The 12,326-nt window shown below is 38.9% G+C and overlaps 1 protein-coding gene across 2 annotated transcripts in view; it reads right to left on the reverse strand.

The window, feature by feature from the left end:
• VPS13C (vacuolar protein sorting 13 homolog C) overlaps positions 1-12,326 on the reverse strand; it is a 218,151-nt gene that overhangs the window by 146,575 nt on the left and 59,250 nt on the right. For both annotated transcript variants that reach the window (XM_075208356.1, XM_075208355.1), the window contains 10 exons: positions 12,117-12,244; positions 10,631-10,737; positions 10,316-10,487; positions 9,792-9,854; positions 7,785-7,926; positions 6,880-6,974; positions 5,964-6,106; positions 5,373-5,568; positions 3,246-3,360; positions 1,346-1,482 (listed from right to left, as the gene is read on the reverse strand). In XM_075208356.1, the coding sequence (XP_075064457.1) occupies positions 1,346-1,482; positions 3,246-3,360; positions 5,373-5,568; positions 5,964-6,106; positions 6,880-6,974; positions 7,785-7,926; positions 9,792-9,854; positions 10,316-10,487; positions 10,631-10,737; positions 12,117-12,244 (1,298 nt within the window). The remainder of the gene's footprint in view (positions 1-1,345; positions 1,483-3,245; positions 3,361-5,372; positions 5,569-5,963; positions 6,107-6,879; positions 6,975-7,784; positions 7,927-9,791; positions 9,855-10,315; positions 10,488-10,630; positions 10,738-12,116; positions 12,245-12,326) is intronic.

A 12,326-nucleotide genomic window follows, 5' to 3' on the forward strand; every position in this document is an offset into this window, starting at 1 on the left:
GATTCCTACTGGTGTTTTCAGACAATAGAAACCCACTGACTATGCATCAACTGTGAATGCACCACTATGGTGTCTCCAGTTGTAGGAGAATAATTGCTGTTACCAAAGGGCTCTTTCACTGGCACCTGCAACAGCTTGGTTCTGGTGTGTGTAAGTAGTGCCTCACTGCTGGTGAATGTGACTTATTTTTGATCAGCACTGTTAGATAGCGGGCACATTGCTGATGCTAGGTTTACCACAGGACAACATGGTGATGAATGAGAGTGTTAGCTCCTATCTGTAGGTCACAGGAATACATCAGGTATAGGTGTCTTGCAGGAACCAAGGAGGGTTTCATATGTTCATGCTCTGCCAGGGTGAGAGAAGCTCCCCCTCCATTCGTCCCTGGCACCACTTAGGCTGGGCTGGGAGATTTATCTTTAAATCTCCCACCCAAAGCATCCTCCAGAGGATATGATCCAGTATTTATCACCCCCTCCAAGCTAAGCTCAGCTCTAGAAGTTCTGTAGCCAGACCCTGGGGCAGTATGATCTGCTGCTGGTGTTACTGAATTCCTCCAGGCTCCAAGGAGACAATGCGCCACCTGGATTCATTTGAATTGTGGAGATGCCACTAGAAACCTCTCCAGTGCCGCTGTGCTAGCAGCTGGAGCTAAAGTGGAGAGCCCCTGCTCGGACCTCTGATGCGGCAACACAACAAAGCTGGATGTAACCCGGTCCCCACTAGATAGCCAGGATGAGTTTTAGACTCCTGCTTATTAAATAAAGCTACACTTTTTAATGCTTCATTATTAATATTAAGGCACACTTCTCCAACATGTTATATACGGAGTTAGGACTTATGGCGCCATATTGCTGCACGTTATCTACAAAACACAACATATCACGCAGCATTTACAGTTGATTTTGGGAGGAATCAGGAACTTTTTGCAGACTGGTGATTTATCAAGTTATATTCCACAATGAAAAAAATATTTCAAATGTGCATTTGAATCGCTGTTCTGGAATACATCTTGCTGAAGACCTGCACAAATATTTTATTCCAAACACTTCACGATTCAGAAACCAACATAAATGGATTTTGTGCTCACAGTATCGGGGAAAACATATACTGCGTTATGAACACATTGCTAAATAAAATACAGTAGAAGAAATCTAAATATGCCAACAATTGCATTCTAAATTTAGGCAGAGGCAAGGATATTTTATTCATACGTGCCACCATTGAACAAGTGTCATTGTAGAAGATTGGATTTAAAGTTATTGTTAGCAAATTCTGGTATTTGAAGCTGCAAACGACACTGATTAAATAAAAACAATACACACACGATAACCTTGTTAAGTACCTGAAAGCTACCAAAATCCACAATGATGAGGTCAGTCTTGTCACGATAGAAGCCAGACTTTGGAAGCAACAAGTAAGACGGCTGGAGATTTATCCTTAAGTCAAGAGCTTTCCGAGTTTCAATAATGTGAGAAAGCCCTTCAGAACACAGACAAGCAAAATGTGATATAAATGGTTATAATAGATCAATAATGTACCTGTTGTACTGTAACAATAACTTGCAAATCTTTACTGTTCATGTAACTGTGGCTCAGAATAAAATATTTTCAAGAGCAAAAAAATGTAATTTTTTTTTTAATAATTAAAAATAAAAGTGCAACACCTTATCTGACATGACATGAGTTCAAGTTAGTTTAAAAATATGTTGTACATAATTAAAGAGCTACAGTAACTAGAAAATAAGTTAACTTAAATAAGAGAGCTTCTACTAACATTCATAAGTATACAAAAGTCTTACAAGGGCTTTTAAAAACTGAAGATACCTGAAAAGGCTATGATAACATGATAGCTACTTCAGTAGGATAAAGTCAATAACGACTAATACAATTCAGTTTGCCTCAGACTGTATAGCCAATAAATATAAACCTTGATATCTCAAGTTATGTAAACCGATGAAAAATTTGCATACTTGTTCAATTAGATACCAACTATAGTGGAAAAAAAGGGCTTCCACTGGTGTTCCCGACGCATTATTTAAGCAAATACCATTTCACCATTCTTCGCTGCCTAGAATTATGGCTAGCAAGAGCAAACATCAGTCTGGTTGCAGTGTACAAACCACTGATCACAGCTGGCATTGCACATTTATGAGTTGAGTGGTGCAACTTCACACATTGCACTCTTTCTTAGGCACAGCCCCCTCCCTGTCCCAGCACCATTAAGTCTGAAACTAGTGTGTTATCTTCAATTTCCTGTCAAAACTCATTTGACCAATTTAGTCCCACGGGTGTGATGTTGCCATCAAGCCCAATTTGGCTAGAGGAGTATGGGAGCCAGGCCCAAGTGGTAGCAGTACTTCTGCTGCCACTGTTAGAACCCCCAGATCACCAATTCCCTCCTTGAGAAAACTGAATGCAGCACCCAAAACACCACTGGGTCCTTCCTCAAGCTATCGCACAAGCAAGGCTCGTGAGAACCCTTCCTGGAGTTATTGTAAGGGTCTTCGAGCTGGGTAGATGTTAAGGGGGATTCTTTCCTGACAGGAGGAGCGACGTGTAAGAATGCCCACATCCAGAGAGTTGTGTGGCCACTCAAACATTAGGTGAGCAAGACACTGATGTTACTCAGAAGTCATGGCCTTCTCAGTTACCCTATTCTGAAACCAAATCGAGCAGCAGCTTAGTGGCTTTCCTGTGGAAAAATGGTACTGCATCCTTCCTGCACATTGACAGTCAATGCCGGGGCACATAAAGGTCACAAGTGATGGACCAACATATTAAGTGCCTTTATATGGGTGTTACTATTAATTGTACCCTACCTGCATATAATGCAAATAATGTGTGAACACATTGTTTGCATTGTATTGTACTGTATTTTTGGGTAGCCATTGCTAAGGATCATAAGCATTTCATTGGAAGCGCTTATAAAAAAGTATTTTATTCTTTTTGTCCCCTATGTGTATATACCTACATGATGCCTTCTATATTAGATCAACTTGTGTTTTCAATTTAGTAACGGTGTTGTAATTCCTTAAAAATCGTTAAGAAAAACTTTACCAAGGAGGCCTTGTGCCAATTTTTACAGCTCTTTAAAAATTAAGTAAATAGTGTAATGTGTACAACAGCATACACTATGTAGTGAAATATAAGTTTACAATTACAAGCTGCTCTTTTTACTGTATATAGCACGCTAATAAGCATTATATTGAGCATGGGACAGCTTAGGTACAATAAATAGTTTACCTGTAGCTGTCCTTTCTTTGATCTCTTCCAGCTTCATCAATGTAGCAGATGTTAGCTGTTCTAAATCCATTCCTTTCCGTGTCTGGAAGAACTCAGCAAGAGCGTTGATGGTTACCTACCACAGAAAATAAAATTGAGAAATATAAGAATAGCAAACTGTCACAGACTGTTAGTCTAAAACATAACAGTGCTCCTTAGTATTACAGTCTTACAAAATGAATATATAAGTGTGTATTCAAGAATCACATTTTTTCTACTGACAGGGAGGTTTGTTCGGTACCTCAGAACTTTTCCCAATCAGTTATTTCAGATGGAAAGGTTGTCTACATAAGAAAGAGTTCAGAGAATACTTCCCTCAGTATGTCAACTTAATGTAGCATAACTTGGAACTTTCAAAATCTTACATGGGTCACCAAATGTGGGATGTGAGTGAGGGGGAAACTTGTTAAGTCGTGGGGCTACCTGTACGCCAAATAATTATCCTGGTTATAAGGATTGCAATTTGAGGCCTGATCAATTCTTCATCTTCTGCTAGTTTGTGCGTACCCTGTTTAGTAGCCAATCAGATCACTGGAGTGTTCACAGCAGCAGGGGATGAAGACTAAATACAATAAGGAAACATAATCTTGTGACATGTTCTGTTAAGTGATTAGATTAGGGGGGACTGGGCTTCATGTGACAGAGGCGGTATCAAGATCTGAAAAGGGGAACAGAGGTAAGCAGGAAACCACACTGAAACATACACACCCATTCCACTATTCCAATCAGCCTAACCTGAAGTTAGTAGCAATAGTCAAAAAACAAGTGTCTTTTAGGATTTAAAAAAAAAATCAAAAAATCAATAAAGCCAAAGTAAGGGGATGGTCATCAATATGTTGATGCCCAGCCTTGGAACATCAACATGTCTTCATTGTCTGTGCTCTGTTATAACATTGTACAAGATTTCTAAATCACAGCAAGCGGGCAGGTATAGTTATAGCTTGAACAGTTAATGGTGGACTAAATGCAGATGACAATAAGTTGCAGGTATTAGGACAGTAGGTCCCCGCTTGCCAGGAGGAAAAGACGCTGCATCTGACGGCTGCTAATAAGTGTTTAATGTGCATGCACACCCTTCAGCATTCCATTGCAGCTCCGGGACCAGAAGGAGAGGCAGTCCCCTGTATTTCTGGGAATGTAAGAGCTGCCCAACACGGGAGAGTGACTAGGAGAAGGATAACACAGCTTTAGGAACTGCATCACATAACAAACGGGAGTCTAAAATTCCTCAACTATATATCAACAAATAAACCGAACTGAGAACTTTATTTATAACAATCATTGGAATACAGTGTGAACGTGATCCCACAATATTAAGGATTTGAATCCAATAGGGACAAGAGCCTTCACACTTGGAACTTGCACAAAACTGATTGATACCACTGGACAATTGAAAATAGACTTTTTGTTGGAATTAGAACTATTGTTATTGGACTATTTATCTAGGAGATAGAGGTATATGTGCTATATATCATCATTTCTTTCTTTCCAAACTTCATGTTTTGAAGAATGTATCTTTATTACACCACCCGTTCTTACACCTCAACCCACATCTCGAAATACACTTCCATCACACCCTTCAAGATCTGTCTTAGACCTGAGCCTAGCCTCCTCTCTGATAACCACTTTCACTCTCATTATCAAGATTTCTCCGGTGCGGCTACCCACTACCATAAATAAGACAGCCCATACTTCAGAAAGCATTTAAAGATTTGAACACTTAACTATTTACTAAAGCCTATCCTACTCTCACCTATACTACTCTCCCACTGTTACAACCCCCACCTATTGACCCAAACTCTACGCCACATTCACTGCTCTAGTATCAGCTCTGTCCTTTTCCCACTGGTCTACAAGCATGGCCTTCCTTAACCTTATTTTTCATGTCTGCATTTAATTTTGTCTACCTTGTATGTCCCTGTTTTAAGTATGCTCTGTTTCCCCCGCTATCCAGCACTGCACAGTACGGTGATGACTTACAAGTCAACAAAATAATAATGAATCAGTTAGTACTTAAACTCACATTTAAATGCATTCTTTCATAATTATTGAGCACAAAACATTCCATTAGACAGATAACTAACTTACAGCATCATAAATAATCTCCACAGGCTGGGACTGCAGATACAGGAGTTGATCCGCAGTGCTGTTTTCAGGATTAATCTCAAAATGGATTTTCAAGAGAGATGATGACTCGCTGGAACCAATAGTGCTTACGAGAGATGGAACGATATTTTGCTGCTTGAGACCTGTGACATACCAGTGGTCCAACTTTGCTTCTACTCTGAAATTCAAATACCAAAATAGTCAAGGTTAATAAGCTCAAGATCATACAAAGATAATTGCATATATACATCTCCCTCACATAATACTGACTTTAAGAAGAATTATAGAGAGGGACTTGGACCAAGTTTTGCAGTTGTAAATTAATGGATGGTGCTATTGTCAAGCATGTAAAGTTAGCAAAACAAGTTTCACATAGATAAATAAAGCTAATAAATGGCCATGGGCCTATAGATATATTGCAAGATTTGGTCCGTTTAAGCAAATTCAAAACAGAGGGTGAAGCCAACTAAACACATTTAACTTCGAGATCATTGATACAATGCCACTGTTGGTAAACAAACTGGTTAAAACTGTGACACACATCACTATGCACATATGTAAATAAGGACTCACTTAAGAGCCTGCGCTCCTGGTCTCTGGAATACTTTAGTGCTGAGATCAATTATCTGCACTTTCAATGTCTCTGGTGCATGGACATCTTCTCTGATGATTATAGATGTGCTAACAAGCTTGAAACCCAGAATGTGAGCAACATACTAGAAAATCGAAGAAGAAAAATAAAGTTATTTCACGACAATGACTGGCTGGACCTGCATTTTTTCCCCTCTAAAATGTTCTCAATAGGCTGCTGAGCCATGTCTCGCCCCCCAAGCTAAAATTTGACAGACAGACCCCAACACACACGTATACCAAAACCTTGCTGAAGTGCTTTGCATGAGAAACTAAGAGCACATGTGCATAGCTCAGTGCACCGCCATGCATATACTCCTCATAGAATACAAGTGCTCCACAAATTGTTGTAAAAGTCAATGAGGGTTATTTACTAACTTTTTCACAAGCACAAATCTCCATTCAATCCATAGTAACCAATCAGCAATAGCGCAAAATAGCCAGTTAATGGACGCAAATGTATTATTAGTTATACTGCAGATTTGTACCTTTTAGCAATGGTCGCATGTGTGTGTGTTCGCTCTACAACTCAATGCAATATTTTTTGCATGACCTGGTTGACAACACTGTGATGTGGTTCATTGCAATGCAGTTTACTGCACTCCACTGCATTGCTGAACAATGTTCCTCTGTTCATTCAACTGGATTCAGGTAAAATGCATCTGAACCAAACCATCATTGCATTGTTCTTTATGATCATATATTGCAAATTCCTTCTGTGCTCTGCTTGCAATTGTATAATCAGATCGCATCATTGTTAGCTGTGCAATTATATTACAGCTCACTGCATCAATGCACATCTATTAGCACTGCAAGCACCTGCAAAAGTCATAATGTAAAGATATGTAGGGGCTCTTACCGTTTTAGGCAAACTGAGGTTGTGAGAGCTTTCACTGTAACCTATAGCAGTAAAGAGCTTCTTCTTTTCATCTGGGGTCATGAGATCATCAATTTCTGAAAGAAATTGTGACACAGTCATTTCTCATTAGACAAAACTATTCTTTTGTCCAGCCTGTTATTAGTAGACCTAAAATTAAATCATGTGTAATAATTAATCCTATGACGTCCATTCACTTACCAACAAAAAGGGATGGAAAGTGCACATGCATCATCCTGTCTCATACTTCTGGAACAAAGACTTCATTATACCCTATATTTTTAATGTGTGTTTAATACTGCTGTTCCTCTGTCATGAGCACTTGAGTACAATGTATGCACAGAGAAAAACTGCTTGTAGTCTACACTGCAACATAATGTAACAAAATATCTTAACTATGATATGGACAGTATACTGGGGAAATGTAAACATTATAACAAAACAACGACATGTGAGGTTATTGAAGTATAGTTACCAAGTCTATCACCTAGAATACTTAGGACAGGTTATACTGAATATGGGATTTTTACATAATTTGGAGCATCATACCAAAAAATAGACTACTTGTCAATTATAAATTACAGATGGAGCAAAGCTATACGAGACCATTAGTGCAGTATTTCACAGTGTTCTTCTTTCCAATAAACGGTTTAGCTACAGTGACTGTGAGGAGTGTGTTTATACAACTCCTTAAACTACTAATACAATTCACTTGTTCATGTTAAAATATGGGATCAAGTATAAATTCTATTCTAAAGTCGAGCTATGGAGGCGCCATTGCTCTTTAACAGAATATTGCAATATAGTGACTCAAAGTAAATCCTCGATCATATGAAAACTAGAGATTACAGTAGTTCTTAATTGTGGTTATCAACAAAAAAAATTACGTTCAGGAACTGAAAGTTCATCAGATTCTTCCTTTTTGGAGGCTTCTTTCTTTCCCCAGAACCCTCCAAACCAGCCTCCGCTTTTCTTTTCTCCACTCTGTGAGGTCTTTTTAGCCAACAGCTTTTGGCCTGACCTTACCACCTAGTCAATAAGATACACAATTTTAAAATACATCATATAAAAACTCCAGTCATAGGTATATTATTATAATGTTCTAATCACCAACAAGTTGAAAAGCAGTGTTCAATGACCAGGACCAGTCAGAAATCCCTGATGAGCTCCACTACCTCACTCCTTACAGATAGGGAGAGCGCAGAGCCAACTCACTTCCTCCACTGCATAATCTTCCATGCTGTGTGCATCCCTGTCAATCTAAGTGTGGGGTGCAGTCGGAGCATGCAGTGTGTGAGCCCGTTTGTAACTATAAATTCAAACTCAAAACTAGAGGTAGTTTAAGAAGCCCGATGTAAAAAGGAGGCAAATGCTAAATATCAGTTTCAGCCTGACAGAACAATTGCATGGGTCCAGTCGGTGAAGCAAGTTGTATCAATGGCCCCTAAGTAATCCTGTCACTGACAGGATCATTTAGGCAGCAGTCACGGTACAAGTATGCAGACAGTGTTTACACAAAATCCGGACCCGCGTCTAGTAATGCTACGGTGTGTTTTTCATTTAAGCACTGTTAAGCTAGGTCTGGCTCTGCAAAATCTTGCCAAATCCCCTCCATCGTCATGCCTCCTCCTGCATCACAGTACCAGGAAATGCATGCTATTACATGGCCCCTACTATGGTTTCTTCAGTGGGCCCTTCATGCCCCCATCTGACACTGTTCAAATTCCCCGGCTGTTCAAGATATGCTCACCCTCCAACAACTGTCAATTCCCCTACTATTGCTAGTAAGAACATTTTCAATTTAACAACATCTGACAGTGTGGCAATAGCAGCGAATTGAATGGTCACCACATCGGTTGACTGAAACTACAAAACATTGTCAGCTGCGAAAGGAGAATTCGCATTACAAAAGGCTTTGGGATGGCAAGTATCTTTTCAATGGTTGGTTTAACATACAATCAAATATTGCCGTTAAGAAGATGTGGGTTTAACGTCTTATTGGAGTTCATATTTGAGAGTTTTAAATCACTTTAAATCACTTTTAAATGTTTCAATAAACCATTTTAAACTCAGAAAAAGAACATATCTGTTAAAATGTTAAATATTTTTTTAAAAAAGTCATATGGATATTTTAAAGCTATATTGGCACATTAAGGAGGCAATCATAGGCATTTTGACCTCTGTTTTGCTGCGGGTATTTTTTGTGGGTGTAAAATATTTCGACAAAGTACAGTGTTCTGAAATTACTGCAAGTAAATCTATATAAATGTCACTTTCTCACTGTTCCAAATATATTTGGCATTAGTGGTTGATGTTAAAATTTCCAAGTGACAGTATGGAAATTGTAAGTGAATGAAATATTATAGTTTTACAATGAAGGCAGTATGAAAAGTGGCAATATGGTATACTACCGCATACACCCACAGATCAATCATGGTTTGGCATAAAATACAAAGTTTCCACACATTATTATCATAATTTATTTATATAACTCCAGAATACTCAGTAGCGCTTTACAATTGGTAACCAACACCGTAACAAAACATGACAGAGTATTAACAGACAGAAGAGAGTGGTTAGCGTTGCTGCCTCACATCACTCGGGTCACGACTTCGATTCCAACCAGTGCCTTATCTGTGTGGTTTATGTATTCTCTCCCCGGTTTTGTATGACTCTCCTTCCACAGTCCAAAGACATAAATGGTAGTTTATTTGGCTCGACAAAAATTTACGTGTGTATGGTGTGTGTGGTGTGTATTAGAGAATTGATTGTAAGCTCGAATGGGGCAGGAATAATTGTCGTCTATACAGCGCTGCATAATATGATTAGTGCTATATAAATTTATAATAATAGTAATAAATAATAATAATATACAAACAAATTAATTGTGTTACCTCTGCTTGAGCTTGCTGTCTGGCTAGGATTATATTAAATACATCAAGTTTGTTTTCCATGACCTAGAAGTATAAAATTATAAATCAGACAATAAAAAATATAATTTAAAAGTATATTGTTGGTTTAGAAATACATTAATACAATATTAACAAATCCTCACACCTGGGAGCAGAAAAACAAAACAAAACAAAAACGAATCGGAAAGGCCGCAAAACATTAAGCAGTGATTTTTTTTGTTTTTAGTGAAATATCCACTCACTTTTCCTTGGGCCCCATAGAGAGGCGAGCAAAAGTAAGTATTACTTTTTAATGTATAAACGGTACATATGCATAGCAGCAATGTTTCTCGGAACATTGTGGCTAACTGAATCTGCCCCATGGACTTGCAAAATCTTTATAACTCCAGAATATACTGACATATATTGACAATATACCCTTGACTGTGTTGAGCAGCACAGGCAAAATAATTGGTTTAGCATGTGTTCAGCAGGTACATCATAAGGCATATGGAAACTATAGTCACCTGTAGGTTCTTTAGTGTCTCCTCAGGAACCTTTGTCTGGGTCAGCTTGGTCTTGTAAGCATTCTTATATGCTTTCAGGTTTTCCCTGTGTTGTGCTATATTGCTCCAAGACCATGAACGTGTTGTTCTTCTCACATGGACCTCCAAGATGCTAGTGATGGCATATTTCCACCTGCACCAAAATATATCATCATGGTCTTTTAGAATAACCAGGGAGGGTGTGGCATGATCTATGTAATAGGACTACATCATTCTTAAACATAAAGCTATATTATAAGAAAGAGGATGGAAGATTTTACAAAAGTACCAACATACCACTCACTGCAGTCTTCCTTCAGCGTTACAACGGGTTTGTACTTTCGGTATGGGGCATTTCTAACCATATAATCCACAGACTCCAACAAGTCAATCATGCTCATGTACTACAAATAAAGTTTGTGTGGATGGTAAGATGGTCAAACAGGTAATAATAAATTCACAATTATTTATAGGATACAAATGAAAAATTCTGCACAGCAAAATAAGAGATTAAGCGCCTATCCCAACAGGTGATTAAATGTACCTGACTTGCATGTTCATACATGCATATGTACTGTAACACTTTTTTTAGACACTGCTCGATCCACTTCAGCTCATTCAAATCAGGTCCCCATACTTGAAACGGTACTTTTTTTTTTTTTCAATTGAGTGGTGTGCTACATCTTGAAACCCAAACGGCAAGAATGAAGCTTCACAGCATCCCCCCCCCCAAAACAGAATCAATTAGACTCTGTTGATGCACAATCAAAGCAGGGAGTCCCAAGTACCCCACTCAATGCTAGCCAATAACATTTCAGAGTGGGAAACTGCTTATTATTGGCTGAACAGCTAAGAGAAGACCTAGGTCAATTAAGTTGACAGTCCTTTGGCAGCTTGGCTCCTAGCAGAGCAGTTCACGCCATGCAGTGAATTTTGCTCGTCTTTCCCCATTTCCCCATAGTAGATTTACCTATTAATTACAAAACAAATTCCTGTGGATTACAGGTTAAGCATTGCAAATTAAGAAAAATTCCCATTATATAATGAGAAGACCATCCCCTTGGAATATAAAAACAAGAATTACACTATTTTAGTATGAGTCAAGAGATGTTATGGACCCATTACACCATACTGGTGCCACAGAGTTGCAATTCCCAGGGTCCCAATATTCCTCATAACCTCTACCCACCGCCACCCCTATATATAGAGTCTGTTAAGAGTTGGAACCAAATCTGCCTGGCTAGTCTGGGGATGGTTTCACTGGTACCTCACACTCACTGTTCCTCTGTTTCAGTGAAAGCCAGCCCAGGCTCTATAGCGCTGTGGCTGACTTAGGAATTTGGGGAGGGGGCTCACTGACCTTTTCTTACTTCAAGTACAGAGCTCCTCCTAGCCATTCAATTAACCCATTTATTTCAATGGAGTTTCTACATGTAGCACACACCCTGGAAACCCCAGTGACATTATTGGTATGTATTCTGCTACACCTGGCTGCAGTAAGTCATCTACAAGATAACCTTGTGTCTGAAAAGTTAATGCAGAGATAGAAATGTTGAAGGGTGTCACTTAAATATTTAACTAGGTATTTAAAAAGTGGCTTTCCCAAACTTACTTCCTCCCCAGTAAAGACCAAAATTGTTCACCCAAATTGTCCAAAAACACTAATTAAATTGAAACACTTGACCATCACATCTTTCACTTCCCTGTGGTCTCTTGGAAAAAGCCAGTACAACAAGCACCCTCTTCGTGACATATCCACAAGAGTCCACTGAATGACACTTACCTGCGGTTTGGTCAGTTCTATTGCGATATGTTGAACCTCCATGTTCCAATCTAACTTTGGTGTTTGCAACTCTAGCTCTGCATTTGGGTTGATGTAAAGCGTTGCTGAAGCAGACACTGGCTTAAAGACTTGTAAAACAAAATAAAAAGGTGGACTGTAGTCACAATCTAATTTCCTCAAGTAATCAAACTCAACTGAAATACTCAGATC

This window comes from Mixophyes fleayi, chromosome 4 (genome assembly GCF_038048845.1).
Source record: "Mixophyes fleayi isolate aMixFle1 chromosome 4, aMixFle1.hap1, whole genome shotgun sequence".
In the NCBI taxonomy this organism is placed as follows: Eukaryota; Metazoa; Chordata; class Amphibia; order Anura; family Limnodynastidae; genus Mixophyes; species Mixophyes fleayi.